Source organism: Lethenteron reissneri, chromosome 12 (genome assembly GCF_015708825.2).
Source record: "Lethenteron reissneri isolate LAM-NWPU_2019-01 chromosome 12, ASM1570882v1, whole genome shotgun sequence".
NCBI classification, from domain to species: Eukaryota; Metazoa; Chordata; class Hyperoartia; order Petromyzontiformes; family Petromyzontidae; genus Lethenteron; species Lethenteron reissneri.
Genome location: NC_083790.1, coordinates 5241184 through 5260554, shown reverse-complemented (window position 1 = coordinate 5260554; position 19371 = coordinate 5241184). Strand labels below are relative to the sequence as shown.

Genomic DNA, 19371 nt, shown 5'->3' with positions numbered 1-19371 from the left:
TGTGGCCCCTGCAGGATGAAGGGGGGAGCCCCCTGTGTTGAGGACAGGAAGTGACCTATTTCGCGACATGAGGAAATCGCGTGAGGCAGGTGGCGGCTGTGATAGAGCTAACCTGGAAACGGCTCCCCCGTTACGCGTGCTGCTGCTGCTGTTGCGGTGTTGATGGGGACTTCTCCCCCCCCCCCCCCCCCCCCACTGTGTTGGTTAGAAAGTACCAGGGCGTAGAATCCCTTTACAACCTCAAAACAAACACGCCTGACCACCCCCCCAGAGAGAGTATTTCTTTGGTTCTCCTTGAACTCCCAGTGTCCCTTTCCGCAGCTTTTGCGTCATCCAATTTTGTAAACTTTATTTGTTTTTAAAGGGTAGATGGGTAAGGGTGCAGCCCTCCAATTGCTTGCTCACACCACTGCTGGCAGAAGGGCTTCCTTCTGGGGTCTCTAGCGAGCTCCGTCTAGAAGGTGTTAAGTTGACTCTTCCACACTGACCCAAATGTCTTGGAAGATGTGGGAGTAGCCATACTTTAACCCCACTACACATAACCTGCCAATCGAATTACGTTTGTTTAAAAAAATGCATTTTAAAGCATTTGCCCTTATTTTACCAAATGATACACTCTATTTAGCTGGAAGTGTGACTGGTAAATATTGAACAACACTAAAGGTTGATAATTGTGTTAAATGTAAAGTATGTTTCTGAACCAGGTTTTTTTTCATCGACTTTTGTTTCCTGTTTGCATATTTTAAACACTGTTATGCATATTTGAAAGTGACAAATGAGAAATTCCAAAATACAAATGCCTTCGTGTCTGATGCAAAACAATGTAACGAAATCAATTTATACTTCACAAACATGGGTTTAGCGTCTCACTGAACACTTTAATTTTGAAAGATCCTCGTGGGGGTATATCTGACATTATTAACATCACTCATGTTGACATTGATTCCCTCCTTAAAAAAATACTTTTTTATTATATATTTTTTATGACGTTCTCTTCAGGTAACATTAATAGCTCTTTTCGGAAGTACGTGTTTGTTCTTGTGAAGATATTAGGAATCACAAATTAAATTTATGAAGTATTCAATGTGTCCACCAGGAATGTGGCTGATCTAATTCAATCTTGGAAGCTAAGGCGGTTTGAGCCTGGATATTGTTCGGATGGGTGTCCCATCATGCATAGGACTTGTTGTATAGGCCGCTGATTCTGGGCTGTGTTGTGGGCAGCAGAGGGCAGTGTATCAAATATAAATGTTGTACTGTACTTCTACATCTCCTACTCTCAACCGAGATTGTCCAGCGCGGTGAAGTATGGTCAACGAACCCCGACGACCCCGTATGGTGTGAGGAGGGCCTCATCCGTAACAGTGGATCGACTAAAGGGCCGTAACGTATACAAGTGTCATCTTTCCATTTGTCCGACAAAGTTGGACGCAGCCACAGTCAACTGTGTGCTCGTGGCACTTGCGTGGTCGATCGACCCACGGAACTCAGGAGATGCATTCTTAAGTGAAATAAAAAGGCGAGTTTGGGCATTTGAATGAGACTTTAAATTGTAACGTTTATCGGGTAACTGGGAAGAATAAGTCACATTTTGTTCTCATGCAAAGGCTTTGATTTAATTTGTGGTGGACGTACAGTGTGTTTAAGCAGGGCTTAGTGCATTGTGTTGTGACTTTTCGTCCAAGCTATGGAGATGGCTGCCATCATTCCATAGGGTACATAATGGACATGTTGTTAACGTGTCAACATAATTGATCTTTGGTAGTGGCCCCTCTGAACCATTTAATTGGATTGTTTTTGCAATGGATTTTTACATTGACAATGGACCAAAGGAATTACCCGTTGGCAATATTATGAGAAATTGGTAGTGGTTGATTGCTGGATAAGCGCCAGCAACTAAGAGCGTTGAGAAGACAGAGAAATTAATCTCCATATATATATAAAAGGCAAAGTTATGATTATGTGTGTCCGTTTAAAATGTTTAGCGTACTTCCCGACATGCAACAAACTTGACATTTTCCATGTGGGTACTTTCCAGACTGTACACCATGCACAAATGATTAAAATACACTTTATTTGGGGGGGGGGGGGCTAAATAATGCATATATTTTTTGCAGGGCAAGTGAGCTGTGAGGTCAAATCTGTCATGTGACCCGCGCACGTGGAAGCGTAACGCATTGTAGTGTAGTGGGTAGCACTACGCTGCGCTACGAACCCGGCGACCCGAGTTCGATTCCCGCTCACGGCCACCACCGGTGACGATTATTTCAACCGGTCCTGGGCCTCCCCTAGGTCGACTCAGCCTCAAAGGAGTAACTGCTGTGGTGTGGACATCGCCACTGGGGAGACAAAGGCGGCCGGGCGTGGTGGATCCAAGTCCCGGGCAAAGCCGGGTAGTACAGCTAGTTAAATATAAACCGAGCGTGGAGGGTTTGTAACTCTCCATGTTGACTTGTAAGGCTAAAATGGTGGTACTGTATATACATCGGATCGCCTACTCGTTGTTAATACATTTTAATGGCCTATAATCGATTTGATTCAATTAATGTCCCGTGTAGTTTGGCACCACGTGTGATGGTGATGATTCGGAATGGAGCCAGTGAAATTGTCTTCATTTCGTTGCCTCCACGTGCATCGCTTAAGCCTTTTAAATGTCTTTCACAGGGGGAGGTATTTAAATGTAGTTAAGCAATGCGTGTTAGATTTACCCCCCCCCTCAATCCCAAACCCTGTCCACCCTCCCACAACCTCTGGTCTCTCCCTCAATCCTTTAACAGAGAACTGTACATTAACAGAGGAGTCTTAGCGTGCACAATGGGGACTTGCTTTGCTGAATTAAGTGCTGCAACGTGTAAATTCCTTGAGTAAAGTGGCTGATGGGGGGTTGGGCAGACAGTGTGGGTCTAGCACAAAGCTTTTTCTGCACTCCTGCCCGGCTGCCCCGCGACTTGGGGGTGTTCAACAGGCATTTTTGTTGTTGTTGCTTGCTGCTGCTGCGCTAAAACAAAGAACGGAAGCAATCCGCCCGAGCGTCTGGAGACAAACTTTGACCTTTCAACCACGGCGGCGTTCATCCTCGCTCTCACTGCAAGCTAGCGCGCGCAAAAATATGTGGTGATGTTTTTTTAAATGGTACAGGACATGTACGGCCCTTTTAGTCATGCACTGCTGGATGAAGGCCTGTCCACACCGTGAGTATCTTGGGGGCGGGTAGGGGGGGTGGTATTTATGACCGTGCTTTCACCGTGCTGGTCAGTGGTGGTTTATGAAGCCAGGGAGCATAGACGCTGGACCATAGTACCGTACAGCAAGTTTGCCATCTCAATTGGAATTTGCCCAGTTTTTTGGTCTTTCGTTGTCCAGGGTGTAACTGAATGACAGGAAGCCATGGAAACCAGATTCGTTTGATTATCTTTGCGTGCAACAGAACGGTTGAACACACTCGTAAACGAAAGCAGGACTTTAATGCAAGCAAGTCTTGTCTATATCAAAAGCCAAAATACCAGTCATTCATATGCAACCAGTGTTCGGTACAACGTATAATACTGCTACAAAGATATTGGTATCAATCAAAATGCAAAAATGCCCTGTTCTGTATGCAGCAATACACATAAAACAACCCAATACCTAAAGTAGTAAATGTGTATGCACGACTCAAAATTAATCGGGGTTTGATACCACAGACACGAATTAATCGTGATACTTATCGACGAATGGACCTCAAGCACGGTCTGGTATCCTTGTCGTAGAAGAACAGGCATCTTCTCTCGCCTGCAGGGAGTGGTTGCGCACGATGCCTCCTCCAGTGCAGTGCGGGTCGACGTGAACAGCGCGGTGCCACGGCAGAGGTCGCAACCGGGTACCCGATACCCGTACCCTACCTGATACCCGTACCCGGCCGGGTACGGGTGTACGGGTGTACGGGTACCCGTTTGCGACCCTGGTGCGGCCGGGTACGGGTACGGGTAGGCCGTGAGTCACTGATGAGTAGCCGTTTGTCACTCATTTCGGGTAGGGTACGGGTAGGGAACGGCTACCCGTACCCGGTCGGGTACGGGTACCCATTTGGGACCCTGGTGCGGCCGGGTACGGGTAAGGAATCAAAACCCGTTTTAGCGACCTCTGTGCCACGGTGACAGAGCCACGATCTGGCAGCTGGCAGCGCTGCACAGCGACGAAACGTTCCTCGGCCGGCAGCTTGATGAGCGACGGGCCCTGCCTCAGTGACGAACAAGCCGCGGGGCTGTTAATGACGGCACAACAGCGCTGCACCCTTTGACGAAGCGCATGAACGCTCTCCTCGTAGGGCGTATGCAGCGACAGCGCTCTGTCTCAGTCAGGTGACAGATGGACAAATATCTTCACCGTGATGATAGTCCACGGACTTGTAGCTATGAAGTCACTATTTATCTCGTGTTGATTGTGGCGTGTGACTTGGTTGGCACAGTTCAGCACTGTCGGAGTTCTCTCCTCTTTGAGGGCCATCTTTTTGAGTTGTACTTATCTCCACTTATTCTCCAACGACTCTTCACGCGTTCACTCTTCAACTGAAAATCTTCAGATCTGCTTTAAACAGCCTTCGCTGCTGTATTATTTCAGCTTATCAACCCTTGAAGTTCCTCTTTAGCTTATTGCTATTAATGTATTGCAGCTGTGTTACAGCTTAGTCTCTTCTGCTACTCCCACTGCCGTCCACTCTACGTTCAGTGGTGGCTCTTTGTCTTGACCGCTGTACGGCCGTGTCTCGTTGTGGGGCGGCTTTCCTGTGGCACGAGCAATCGTGCTGGGTTGACGTGAACCACTCCTTCCCTTAACCACTGCTGGTCTGCCCACAGTTCAGTGATGGCATGCGTGGATATACTAAAATCATGAATTGACCAATATATACGAATTATTTCATTTCTTGTCTGATATTTCCAATGAAAAAGGAAAAGTGTTCTCCTTTTGTGAGGCAATGGAGACCTTACACATTTAATTGGATGCCCTACAGCTTGGCCATCAATCTGCCCTCCCTTTTTTGGGAAGTAAAGGTAGTTTGTGTGTTTTTCCTCGTGTGCCAAGCCTGGTGCGGCACAACTTATCGCTACAATGAGCACCTGGCTTTTAGGGGGGTGTCTCCGGCACATTCCAAACCGACCTCAAGGCCTTTCCTGCAGGGTTCTCGTTTTTAAATATCTCTCAAAGTCAAGTTAAACTCCTGGTTTGTGGTGCCAAGTTTGCCAACACGACTACATATATACTCAAACAACCATTCATTCATCAATGATAGTTTTTTTCATCACGATTAGTATATGAAGAGACAGAACACGACTGAGACGACCAGTATTCAATCTTACTTAATACTACTTTTTAAAAAAGTGGTATATCCACAACAAATGATTTTGTTGCATTGCCCTCTGCTGACAAGGTAGCCCCGTGATAACCTGCAATAATCTGTCTGATGCTTGGCGATCACCCATCAAAGCACTATCCAGACGTACTTCCTCAGACCTGACAAGATCGAACTCCTAATTGTTTTTTGATCATAGGCTCTTGAAAGCGTGCAGTCTAGAGAATGAACACGGATCCATTTTCTTTTTACTTGATCCATTTTTCTCGTGTCATGCACAAGCCCAGGTTTTTATTGCTCGCACTATAAGAGGTAAAGCAAGCGGGCAGGCTTGAAGATACCTTGTCAGTCACAGGACTGTTGCTTTAATTTTTTGGGGAAAGTAGAATTTTTTTTTCTGTGTTTTTTTTCCCCTGCCGCATGGAGCTCGGTCAGGTTTTTTTAAAATGCCAGCTGCACACAGCTTTCATGGGAGATCTGATCGTGGAATTCGCTCACCCCTTATGCCACTTGTTTGCCCAAAACAATATTTTTTTGTCTCAATGGGTTGCTTGTGAAATGGCACGGGGCGCTACCTTTGCACCAGCTGCTTTCCCACGGTCATGCATAACGCTCCCAAAATGTCCCCAAGCACACGATGTAGCCATTTTTAGTTGCTTTACAATCAAATGTTTGTATTCACTGCATGGAGGGTGGCAGCCAAAAAACAGTTTGTGACTTTGTAAAGGTTTAAAAGAGAGCGTAGGAAAATCATCCATTCAAATAAGTGCAATTGGGACCATAAAATCGGTTCCTCTCATCATGCCTTGCATGTCACGTGACATCACCGTACTGGGTGCATAATGCAGCCTTGTTTTTGAGCACCAGTTAAAAATGGTTAAAATCATGGCCAGATTATTTTAGGCAGCAGCAGCAGGACACACCTGTACACTGGTTTTTATTATTATGGTTAGAAATCATCAGATCATTATAGCAATAATTTCCTGTTGTTAACTTGTGGTTCAGGGACTTGATGTGGATAAGCCAACCTTGATCACTTTACGGACCGTTTGGCGCTGTCTCTAAGTGTATCAATAAAGCAATTATAACACTTACTAAAGAAATAGTAGTTGTTGTAGTGAGCGACGGCGTGAAATGAGGATTGGTGGATTAACACGCTGTGCCGCTTGCGCGCAGGGAGGAGGTTCGTGAGAACTGTGTTCGGTGGAAGAAGAAGTTTGAGTTCGTGTGCAAGATGACGGCCAGCCCTACCAGTGGAGTTCTGGACCATTGTGTGTGCCGCGTGTCCATCCGCAAGGTACGTTACAACAGAGACGACAGAGAGAGCTCACGCCGGCACTTACCCTCTCGTGGAGCTCGCTGTGACATGGACATGCGGCTTCAATAATGCATACACAGCGAGGGTGGGGAAACCTATCCTGCCAGCGGCTTCATTTCATACAGCCTGCGGCCACCTGAGGCCTACCACTTTGAAATGATCCGCTTACAACATTTATTCATCACTGCAAGCATCTTAGTCACACTAATTAGGTACTAGGGAGGGATATTTTCTACCTGGCATTATGCCAAAGCATGTGTTAATGTGTGAACCACCAAAGGTCCTATTTGGCACTCGTGAAGGAAATTGGTTCCCCGATGCTTGGTATCGTGTTTATGAAACATGTAAGTAATTGTTTCTTTATATGAGATGTCTTTATTTCGATGCACTACGGGACATTTCCATTTACTTTGAAGTAAGTTTTTTTTAGGCTGCTGTTTGTGGGAAGAAGCGTGGAGAGGTGCGTGCTAGGAATTACATTGAGAAACACGAGCAGGGACACGTGGGTCAGAAAACACATGCAATAATAGAGACGCCACATTTAAAAAGTAACCAGGCTTGGGTGGGACATGTCACAAGAAGAGATGATGGCCATTGGTCGAGACTAATTACGGAGGAGCAGCCCGAAGATGGAACACGCAAGATATCTGCCGCAGAGATGGAGCTCGTGTGTGTAGGGTATACGTGGATTGTTGCTTCGCGAGGCCATGAGGAATCGCGACAGTGAGGGGAGGCCCTTCGCGTCGTATTAGTCGATAACCAGTGGGTGATGAAGAAGATGATGTTGATAATTAGTTCATCAGGAGCTGGATCATAGGGGAAGATGGCAACCTTCGTCCAGCATTGAGAAGGTCATAGCTGAAGATGATTTTGATGACGATGATATCAGCAGCAGGACACCAGCTTGATGCATGTCGGCTTAGCTGTGTTCTTTGCGGTCAGGTTTGGGAGTTTCAAATATGATGGGCTGTGTCACCCTATATGCAATTACAGGGGTGTGGTGCTTACATGCCCGTCCAAGGTGGAGCTTGTTCACCAGATTACTCATCAATTTGCACCGCTGAAGGAATTGCTGGAAATTGGAGCACTCCTTTTCAGAAGCGTGTTTACATATTCCCATGGTTTGGGAGGAAAAGTGGATGTGCTCGTGTAAAAAGGGACTTGCCTCATATGCGGTGTCTTGGAACGGTTTGGCTGCCGAGTTCCGATGTGCATGAAATGCATCCGCCCGGGGGTTGTTGTTCCTGTCATAGCTTACGTAAGATCTGCGTCGTGGGGATTACAAGCAAATGTGTTGTGTCAAGCGGGCGAGGCCATTCATTTATATATGATATGTATTTATAGAATATTATGCCAGAGTCTTTTAACATGCTGCTATACGTATAATATAAAGTTGCAATGGCTGGTGTGCAGTTAGAGCACTGCGGGCCTCACAGATAGCTTAAACAACCTACGTCTATGTTTCGCTTGGGAAGAAATAAAATCTGAAAATTCACAGCTCGAGTGTTTCCCAGATTTTCCGGTTTCCCTTGGGCGTTTTGATGGTAAATTATGGACATTCCTTCTCATATAGGCTAAGGGTGGTGGGTTCTTTTTTTTCGAGTGCGACGCAGCAATAAATATTCTTCATTATGTTTACATTCTCTGGGGAATGCTACTGTCCAGTGTAAGCACGGAATGCTAACAATTATCCAGATCCCATGCTGTTTCAGTCCGCGTGTGTTTCATTTGAGGCTATCAAATAGAATATGTTCACACCCACACAAATAAATTACACAAATGGGAACGACGTTTAATTTGCACGCAGTTATGCCATCCATATGCAGCACATCCAAGAAGTAACCGAATAGCAGAACTGCATCTGTGAATAATGCGAGGCACACTGACAGCAGCGCACTTGATACAATCCCGCGCTTAAAATACATTCTTGAAAAATGGAAATGGTAATTTGTGTTAAAGCTTGAGGCCCTAGTTGTACCTTAGTTTTGTGGCACCTTAAAAAGCTTGCAATGGATTAGGGTTTTTATTATTATTTTTGTTATCCTTTATTGCTTCCTTTAATTTAGCAATGTTTTAGCTCGACAACTGGCATTTAAATTGTTTCTCTGTTGTGTGGGTGTTTGTTTTGAAGGAACTTAAAGGAGGGAAGGCATACAGCAAGGTAAGATGCTTGGCTTTAATTTAGGAGGATATTTGTATGCGTTGACCTATGGTTTGTCAGCAGTGACTCACTTTAGCGTCATGTTGTCAGTAATGACTCACTGTAGGGTTTGTAAATAAATGAGCAATAACGATTGATTAATATGGCTCTTAATAACATTTGCCCCTCGATTTAGTGTTTTGACTTTCAGCTTTTTGTTTTGTTGATTCAAATACGATCCAAATATGTGAAAATGTAGGATAAAATTGTTGCCCAGTCACACATCTGTTACGTAATAATCCTCACGTCGATGTTGTTGTTGAAACCGGCACGGAGTCGAAGGACAGGCGCCACAGTGGTTCGTTAAATGTGTTGCGGATATGCGAATTACTCTTTACGTAAAAGCTTATTGAGATTTTGGTAATCTCGCTGATACTCCCTTGTGAGAATCGCTCCACAACTTCACCGCAAATGTTTTAGTTTGAGGCCACTGGTTTGCCTGCTGTGGATTCTTCAAATTACTTTTAAACAACTAGACGCACCGAGACGACACAGCTGAGTCATACATCTTGGTCACATGTTACCAACCAGCTGTCCTACATATAAATAGGGCGCTAGATTATTCTTGCCGGTTATCGCTTTGTGCCGCGTGGTTCAATATTTTGTGCTTTATGCGGCAAGCTTTCTGTGACCAAATCGCCCAGATTGCACCCGGTCTCGTCAGATTTCGGAAGCTGACGACTTGAGCCGCTTTCGCCGAGCACGCAATTGCTTGTTATAGGCTGCAGGGTAACAGGAGGCAGGGCAGCAACATCCATTGTTGTACTGTGCTTCAATGCTCTCACATCCACGCTCTCCCTACCTTTACCAACCCACTGAGCAGCATACTGAAGTATGATAAAAAAAATAGCCCCCATGACCCATATAGTGTGGGGATGCCCTGCCAGCATTGTATTGACAAAGGGCTGTACACAGCAAGCTATCCTTGAAAGTAGCAGATTAACGATGCCTTTTTAAAGTGTGTAAATAGTTTTACCACTGTTTGTGTTCATTGACATTAAAATAACCAATATAAGCACAGCGAAAAGTTGAATCACTGTTTTTGCTTAAGAAAATCTGTAGAGATGATCATATAATTATATTTCGGTTGTCCCATCAGTGTTATGTCATGAGATGAACAAATTCCCATTTGTAGCTCTCACAACGGTGCAGCACCCTGTGCTGGAGATAGACCGTGAAAGAGGATGTCATAGAACTACTGCTGAAGTGATTTCAATAAGCTTCTTTTTGCACACTTGCCACATACTTTGTGTATGCTGTGTGAATAGGGTTCACTCTATATCAATCAGACCATTAAAATATACATATCTAAACTATAATAAGTAAAATAAAGGATGTCTGCACAGTTATTTGGGACCAGGCTGGAATTTGACACTTGCTGTTCTTGAGAACGCGCTATAAAAATTACCGGCTGCCTGAATTTAAACCCAGAATCTCAACGGTGCTGGCTCGTTGCTCTGACATGGTACAGTATTAGCGTTCTGAGCCACCTATAAGAAAACTGCGGTACTATATATCGATTGGGTGTGTGGTGCTGCGTTTGTGATTGGTCGCAGTTGGGTTTTGCCGACCTGAATATGGCAGAGTTTGCCGGCTCGCGCTGCACAACGCGCCGCTGCCTTCTCGAGGGATACGACACCAAGAACGCACGGCAGGACAACTCCATTCTCAAGGCATGTCTCTGCCAAAACCGCATTGAAATTACATCCTTGTTAATGACGTGTGTGTGTTTGTGTTGAACTTGACCAAGGATCAGGTTCCAGTTGCCGCGAGCATTTCACAGCGCGTCTAATAATTGAATCAGGATTTTAGTGCAGAGAGTTAATATCTGGTGTCGTGAAACACACTCTTATAATTTCCGTTCCCCTATTTAGCTTCGTGTAAGACCATGAAACCTTACAGGATGTCTTTTATGAAATCGAGACCAGGTACATACCACATCAGGGAGAATGGTATGGCAACCGAACAACATTGAGTTTCATAAGCGATTCGAATGCTGGAAGCAGACTTGTCATCATATCACTGTATATTGTCACCGTACAGAAATTCAACTACTGCTTATGTTTATGTATGTTGAACTTCTTTCGCACCGTACGTAGCCAACCGTGATAATCGAATGTGCGGGAGATGGACAACAAACTTAACAAAAAAAATCAGTTCTAAAGAAATTAGTTGTCAAACTGTATTTAAAAGTGCATAGCTCCAGTGGCTTCCTAATATCGGAAGGAAGAGAGTTCCAGATGGCCGCAGAAGCACATCTGAAAGCGTGCGATGCAGTGACCGTCTTTGTTTATTGAGGCCATTATCCAACATCACCCATTATACCCTGTTTAAGCTCCCTCGGTGTAAACCTATTTAGTGAATAAGTCTAGTTGGCCACACTATCACGATCACATTTTCAACTCTGTGACCTGTTTTTTGATTGACCTGTTATTTTCGTTAATACCTTTTGCTGCTTTCAAACCAAATCATTATGTAATGTATGACTGTTGCACTCATTTCGCGCCATACATTTTAACACACGTGGGGTAAATACTTGCTCAATTTCTCGTGCAATGGGGTTTTTTTTGTGTGTTGTTGAAATTGCTTTGCGTGACATTTGCAATTAAATTCTCATTTGTGAATGATGAACATTTCTTAGGTCATTATTGGGATGACTCTACTGTCTGGAGACCCTTGCTTCAAAACGTAAGTTTGACGCGAACAAATAGATTGCAGCACGTGTATAATTTGTAATCGACTTACGGTGCTGACGATAATCTTTAATTACTACGTAAATGTATGTATCCAAATGCCAGATGGCTGTCAATGTTCATTTTGAAGTGCGGTAAACTCCACTCCCAAGTTGGATAACCGGGGGAACATTTCTCACCGAGAGGTTAGCGGAGGTAAAACATGGACAAGTTGATGCGTTGGGAGTGCCTCGTTCCGCAGCTATTTGACTTTGCATTTTGTGAAAACCTTACGCCATCATCCAAAGCGCTTTATTAGGTGAGTCACGGCTGCCTACAGCGCTAGGCACTTGCATGCATCTCTGAGTCGGTTATCTATTGACTTCACAAGTATGTCTGCCTCCCAATTGCTTTTCATTTGGCTTGGGACACGGTATCGATTAAAACCTTTCCTTTTTAGTCTGGGAGACATCTTGTATTACTTTTAAAATGGATGATGCGCAGCAGCGTTGGATCGAGAGCTTTTGTCACAAGAGCTTCCAGTGAACCTGTACATTAGAACATTTAGGTATGTGTAATGTACCTATTAAAATACAATACACGCTTGAATGGAAAGTAGCAGGTATAAGAGACAATAAAAAATAACTAACAGCTGGGAAATCCCAGTGGTTGTGTGTTTTTGCTCTAAAAGGTTCAATTACATTGTGAAAGTCAAAACACCATTATGCAAACTAAACTGAGTCCTTGGCAAGTCATGGGTTGCATTATCTTTCACCACAGATCTGTTGCAAGCTCGTTTCAGTTGAGATATATTTTCATAATCTCTTAATTCGCTTGGCGATTATGGTTTGGAGACAAAAATCCATGAAAACGAGTTATTCCTAGAAGAATACAGCCATAATATTCAAATGACTTTATAGCCGCATCAAATGTTCCCCGCATTTTTGTTTAGCAGATGTTCATATATTTTGCTGACGTAAATGATGTGTGTTCAGTGAGTAGGTGTTTAAAATGGTTTAGACTGCAGAATTAAATGTTTTATGTGACTTTGTGCAGTCTTAAGTTTAATGTTTAAATTATGTAGGTCTCGATGTTCCTTTAAAATATACACAAAGGTAATTGGGTGCAATAATGACACGGCTCAGTGCTTCACTCGTAGAGTAAATTCTAGCCCATCCTATCCTCCCACCTTAACTTAACAGCTTCAGTAGTGGAAACAGACAGCCTTTTAGGTTGTTGTTGCGTAAAATTGGATGAACATGTGCACTCACACACACACTGGGCACATTAAACATTTTCATAATGGATTAATTAAAAGAGTTTGTTTTACTCTTGCCAAGATGAAACGTCTCTTCGTTTCGGCTTACTGGCCTTTAAATAAATTGGTCAGATCAAAGCCACGCTATGCTCATAAGGCCACCCACAGTTGTAAAGATACACACGTCTATAATAGCTGATGGGGGGTTGAACACTTTCAGGGTATGTATATGTGCTTGGGGACAGTGGGTTCGATTCTCGCCCTTGATTAAAGCCAGTGGAAAGTGGTATCTGAACCTGGCCTGGGCATCCCCCGAGGTCAACTCAGCTTTGAATGAGTACTTGGTGCTGTCTGTAAATGTCAGTACTGGGGAGGCAAAGGTGGCCAGGTGTGGTTCTGGCCACATCGGCCCCTTGTGTCACATCACAAAGTTTTGAACTGGGCGGGCGACATATATCATATGCAATTAGCAAGAAGGGCTCAGCAAGCGTTTACGTGGATCCCGGAAAATGACAGACTAAGATGACGGTGATTGACCATGGGCTGAAACCAAACAGTGTGGAGGGATTTCTAATTTACAGCTATTAACATGGGAAGAGCTCTTGACTGGTAGCACATGACCGTGGCAAGTGTAGGCATCGTCTAATGTGTCGGGGACAATTGACGGACGAAGCAAGGTAGGCACATGTGTTCATTTGTCTTCAGGCCTCCGGCACCCATGCCGCTGTCAGTATCCGGAGAGGATTCCGGCACGCTGCAGCTGGAGAGCAAGGGCCCTGGCGATGATGGTAGCAGCACCCCGGGCTCCTTGGCGCAACGGCAGAGCAAGAGTCGGCCCAGCGTGTTGCCTACAGGTGAGCTCATCCGCCCGCAGAGGCACGCAGACCGAGAACGTCCTCGGCTACGTTCGGCCAGCACGCGCAAAAAAATACGCGATCAAAAAGTCATATCGCTTGCCGTGTAAATGCGTACCGTGGCTGCGTGTCTCATGCTATCCGACAAGAGTTGAAAGTTGTGATAGTTAAAAAAGAAAATTGTGCTTTTCGTTTGTCCGCTTACTAAAAAAACTTTACTCCAGATTGTATCCGAATTGTGTTTTCGGCGTAGCGCGATGCGACAGTGTCAATTCGGATCTCTCGCAGAGCAGTGCACCCCCATTGTGTTAGAGAACAGCCTGTGGAAGTAGCTATCATACAGCTACCTCTAAAATCACTTGAAGTGACCTCTTTTCAATACAGCGGGTGGCAGCACCTTCCTACCCATGCGTAGCATGACAGTCATAGCGATATTTTGATTATCGGTTATAAAATTTTGCCAAATTAAGTGCAGAAACAAATTTAACATTATTGTGGCGTTAAGACCACCGATTCACTACATCTCCATCAAAACACGGCTTTTAAACGATAACCGGTGAACTGTTAACCATTTTCAGAATCCTTTAACTTATAGCTCATTGGGCTCCTCCAGAATAAATGAATATTCTGATTCTGATGCCAACTCAGCACTCGGGGAGCCTCGTGGCCATTTCGAGAATATGCACATTAACGCCCCGGTGCAGGCGTGTCTTCATGGCGCTCGAGTGGTATCACTCCCACACATACGTTATTAATGGCGTGGCAATGCAGTAACAGCACGAGAGTGCTTGACAATGATTATAAATCATTCAAATAAGCCTTAAGCTTGGGTTGGGACAGCTCAAGACGCACAGCCTTGGCTGCCGTCTACAATGTTCGATTTCGTTTTGTGAGATGCATCTTAATTTAATTCTATGTTTATGGTTCCCAACCACCCACGTGTAGCAAAAAATATCAGTAAAACAATAGCAGTTCCATGTTTTTTTGTTATTTGTAGGCACATAGTGCAGTGCGTATGTCTGCTGAAGACAACAGAAACAAAGCTAGGCATCAGCAGTCACGTGATTATTATTATAATATTAAAACCACCCATTGTTCTTTGTCATTTGAATAACCTTGCATCCTTTAGTTTAGCGGCAGTTTGTCTTAATATTTTTGCAAGTGTGGTGTGAAATAAATCTGCTCTGCATTCAGAGCAGACTTGGGCATGTCTGAAAAATGTGTTTGTCATATTAGTTTTCTTTACACTGCCCTGTGGCATTGCACAGCTTTGGATGAAATATAAATGTGTGGAAGATTAAATTGAATCCACAATGATGACAGTCTTGCACCTTGTAATTCAGCAGGAAAGTGGTTGAAGAATAAAGATCTTGCCAGTAAGTGTTTTTGGAGGAAGAAATAAACCACATTCTCTGGATGTGCATGAGCAGTGCATTTGGAAGCAGTTGGTTTCACGGAGCTGCAATTAAACCCTACCGTTTCTCCTCCTGACATGATGGCATGTGGCTATTTAAAGATTCCTGCATACTTTCAGGGCTGATTACTTGGTGGGACACATCTGCAAGTGCTGGGACTGGATATTGGCTTTGGGATGCAACCTGAGACTCATGGAAGCCTTGAACTTCTTTTAAAATCCATGAGCTGTACATGGGTATTAACCTCTCCTGAATTAAACACGGCAAACTGTCCTACTACTAACCATTTAGACTGGAAACTTTCGGGACTGCAGAAAATCATATTCTTGGTTCTTTTGGTAAAATCATGTAGATAGAAAACAAAAATCAAAATTTAAAGCAAATAACCCACTACGTTTCGATCGCAACACAAGCGGTCTTCATCATTTATCTCCACCCGATGAAGACTGTTTGTGTTGCGATCGAAACGTCGTGGGTTTTTTTGCTTTAAATTTAGATTTTTGTTTTCTATCTACGTGACTTTACCGAAAGAACCAAGAATATGAATACTACTAACCATTTTATGCATTCTCTGCTGAATAACTCTGTGTCATGCTCCGTCAACAATATTGTGTCCTCAACGTTTACGTACATGTGCATTGTGTCTCTGTTGCCTAACATCCATGATGTATTCCCCATTCTATTTTGCGTGCATTAACGTGTTGCAGAAATGAATATGTTGTGTGCAGATGAACCCTTTCAAGCGGGACATGTCCGCAGCTCCAGCTCTGCCAGCCAGCATTCCCGAATCTCAGGTACAGCTCTTGTCAGTTGCATTGTTTCCTCACTGCGTTCACATTGCTGGCCTAAGACGATCACTAAAAACAGGTACAGGCATGCTTACGGAGTGTTTCTCTTCGTGGCCTGGCACACAGTGTGAGTCTCGGTCATTGCTGGGTATGTTTTGGGTATTGCTCATCAGCAGGTAACAATTTCACGAGCATACTTAGATGGGGGGGGGGGGGGGGGGATTCGACGGTTGCTCCGTGGAAGGTTGTGGAGTTGAACAGACCGAAATATGTATTCTTCCAGCAGCCAGTTTTCTCCTCGATGTTGAATGACCTTTCGCAGAGATGAAATGGAGGGCTCGACCGCAGGCTTCCAGAATAAACCGCTGTGAAGCCCCCTTCAAAACGGCGGCTTTAAAGCGTCGCTTGGCAGCGCGGCGTGAAGTGCACCGTCACGCACCAAACGCAGCTATTGTGTCGGGTCATTCACGTCCAAGGGCTGCCTGCCACTAATTAGCACGAGAGCCTATTGTCTGTCCCTCCTCTCATATTCATGTTGGTTGCCTGGTGCTTGGTCCAGTGGTCTTCTATCAAAGGCACTATAAATTGTCGTGCAATTTTATCCCCTTCGATAGAAAGGGGTGGTGTTAGCTGATCCTCTCTCTGTGTATTTGATTTCTTGTGAAATTTTAATGGTGAGTCCACAATGTTTAATCCATCCTCACGTTGGATGTGGTAATGTTAAATGTTGGGCCTTTTTTGAGTAAAGTATGGCAATTTAATGTTTGTGTATCTTGGCACTGATCCATGGAGTTCATTTTTCTGTCTCTCAGTGTAATTCCAAGCACGCATCTCTCTTGGCTTATTTGCATACTTTTCAGTTTTAGTTTCTTTTTATTTGTCAGTCTGCAGCTCATGGATCAGAGATCAAATGCAAATGAAAAATATGTTGTATGTAGGCTTGGGCAGGACATGTTCCTAGAAGGTAATATGGCCAATCGTCGAAACTGATGATGGAATGCCAGCCAAGGGAGGGATACACATCTGAGAGTACATCCACTGTGAAGATGGCATGATATAAACTTGTGTGTGGGAGTAAAAATAGATTGTTGTGTATGTGTGTATGTAGGTTAAACTTCTCTCGCACCGTACATAGCCAAGCGCATTAATTGTAGATGCGGGAGAAGGACAACTATCGAAAGACAAAGAGCAGTTGTAAATAAATGTTTTAAATAAATATTTAAAAGTGCATAGCTCCCAGTGGGTTCCTAATATCGGAAGGAGAGCATTCCAGACGGCCGCAGACGTCCATCTGAAAGCGTGCGATGCAGTGACCGTCTTTGTTCAATGGTTAGCCAAAAACTGCTGTAGGACAACGGGCTTTTGCCTGATGGGTTATGCTCTTTGACGAGATCAGCAAGGTATCGTGGTTAAATTTTGGTAAGCACTTTGTGTCAAATGATTTTGATAGCGTAAAGGTGATTAATTATGCATTAGATACATCATGGCTGATACGATGGTGATGATAACGATGCCTTGTTGCCATGAACTAATTTATGGCAAGATTGTAGGCTGATATTTTATTATTTGTGAGAAGTTACATAACCTCCATGAGAAATAATGAACAACACTCGTCTCTACCAAGTTCCCTTGACGTGCATAGCCCCCCCCTGCCCTCCCATTTTGTACAGCATCTTGAGATGGTGCCATAATGAGATGCTTTATAAATACCAAGTTTTGCCAAGGCATAGAGGATGCATATTATTGAGATGAAAGAGAAATGAACAAGGGGGATAGATAAGAGACCTTGAGACAAATGATACAGATCAGTACGTACGGATGTTACGACGGCACGATGCCATGTAGCGTCACGTGACCAGCCAGCATGCACTGATTTTATTAATGTGGCCCACCAGTCAGTGTAGTTGAAGAAACCGGTTCCATTGAAACGATAAGAAATATAGTAATAGGTTTTTACCCTTTCAACTGGTACAAAAACCGACACCTTTATACAAGGCATCATGTTTGCAATAACCACAACACAAGCAGTCAAAATGCAAACAAAAAGAAACAACTCTGATAATGATAATGATATGCACTGTTTATTTTTGTTTGCATTTTGACTGCTTGTGTTGTGGTTATTGCAAACACGATGCCTTGTATAAAGGTGTCAGTTTTTGTACAGTTGAAAGGGTAAAAACCTACTACTATATTTTGCCACTGGTAAAGGAGATGTCTCATAGTGTAAACGCTTACCCCGAGCTCTCAATACTCTGATAGTGCGCTGTTTTTGAGTTGTACGCCTTTTGGCGTCATCTGGTCCAACACCAATGGAGACTAGGCTCTAAGAAAAGCTGTCTCGGGTGTGGACCAATCAACTTCAAGGACAGTGCATATCACTATCATTATCAGAGTTGTTTTTTTTTGTTTGCATGTTGACTGCTTGTGTTGTGGTTATTAGCAAACACGATGCCTTGTATAAAGGTGTCAGTTTTTGTACCAGTTGAAAGGGTTAAAACCTATTACTATATTTTGCCACTGGTAAAGGAGATGTCTCATAGTGACGATAAGAAATAGACATACACGATGGCAGATGGCACAGCCGAGTATGCATTCGAACGGCCAGTGGGGCGCGTAGCTCAACCCGGGCGTGTGCGTGGCAGCAGCAGCAGCAGCAGCAAACGTCGCCCCCTGTTCCTCCCTTGTTTTTGTTGGCGCCAGCAGGGTACAGCACGGAGCACTCGCGCGCCTCCAGCCTAGGCGACCTCACACACCGGCGCAACACATCCGGCGACAGCAGCGCGTCCACGGGCATCGGCAGCATGCCAGACAGCATCAACCAGGAGCGAGTGAAGCCACCGCGGCCCCCGCAGCCCGCCGACAGGTACAGGTGCGTTCCCTCGCTGGCTTTTTATACCTGTGTAGTTAGTTACAATTGAGTACATTTGGTACTCTTAGTTTTTTCGGTAAAGTCACGTAGGTAAAAAATTGAAATAAAAAATAATAAAAATAAAATAATAAATATATATTTTTTTTATTTTTCGGTAAAGTCACGTAGGTAAAAAATGAAATTAAAATTAATAAAAATGAAATAATTATTATATATTTTTTTTATTTTAATTTCATTAATAAAAATTTAATAATAATTATTATTCTTTTGTTTTTATTAATTTGAATTTCATTTTTTACCTACGTGACTTTACCGAAAAAACTAAGAGTATGAATCTTTGCAGTCACGAAAGCTTCAAATCTAGAATGAGTACATTTGGTGTTCGTGCCATTCTTACAGCGCAAGGCTATCATCGCGAAGGTGCTATATTTTACAGGCATGGTCTGCAGTAGGTCGATGTTGTAATGTATAATCCCAATTGAGTAGTTTGTTGGTACTTCTTTTGAATTTGTCCAATGTGGATCGTGATGCCGGTGCACGATGGCCTACTCGTTTCAAATGATGTCAAGGGGATCTTTAACGTCCACTGTGAAGCAGATGGCCTTATTTTACGGTTAATACACTGTTATAACCGTGGGCGGCCTGTCGGATTCGACCTGTGAACCTTT

General features: G+C 43.9%; 1 protein-coding gene across 14 annotated transcripts in view; it reads left to right on the top strand.

Moving 5' to 3' along the window:
* LOC133341796 (early estrogen-induced gene 1 protein-like) overlaps positions 1 to 19371 on the top strand; it is a 37665-nt gene that overhangs the window by 11111 nt on the left and 7183 nt on the right. Inside the window, exons 1-9 of one of the 14 annotated variants that reach the window (XM_061550533.1) lie at positions 3060 to 3191; positions 6506 to 6626; positions 8779 to 8808; positions 10404 to 10520; positions 11489 to 11535; positions 13483 to 13631; positions 14975 to 15007; positions 15754 to 15840; positions 18535 to 18703. In XM_061550533.1, the coding sequence (XP_061406517.1) occupies positions 3130 to 3191; positions 6506 to 6626; positions 8779 to 8808; positions 10404 to 10520; positions 11489 to 11535; positions 13483 to 13631; positions 14975 to 15007; positions 15754 to 15840; positions 18535 to 18703 (815 nt within the window). In that variant the 5' untranslated portion in view covers positions 3060 to 3129. Of the gene's footprint in view, positions 1 to 3059; positions 3192 to 6505; positions 6627 to 8778; positions 8809 to 10403; positions 10521 to 11488; positions 11536 to 13482; positions 13632 to 14974; positions 15008 to 15753; positions 15841 to 18534; positions 18704 to 19371 lie in introns of those variants that run through there. The other 13 variants (XM_061550528.1, XM_061550527.1, XM_061550523.1 and 10 more) reach the window with 13 other exon arrangements.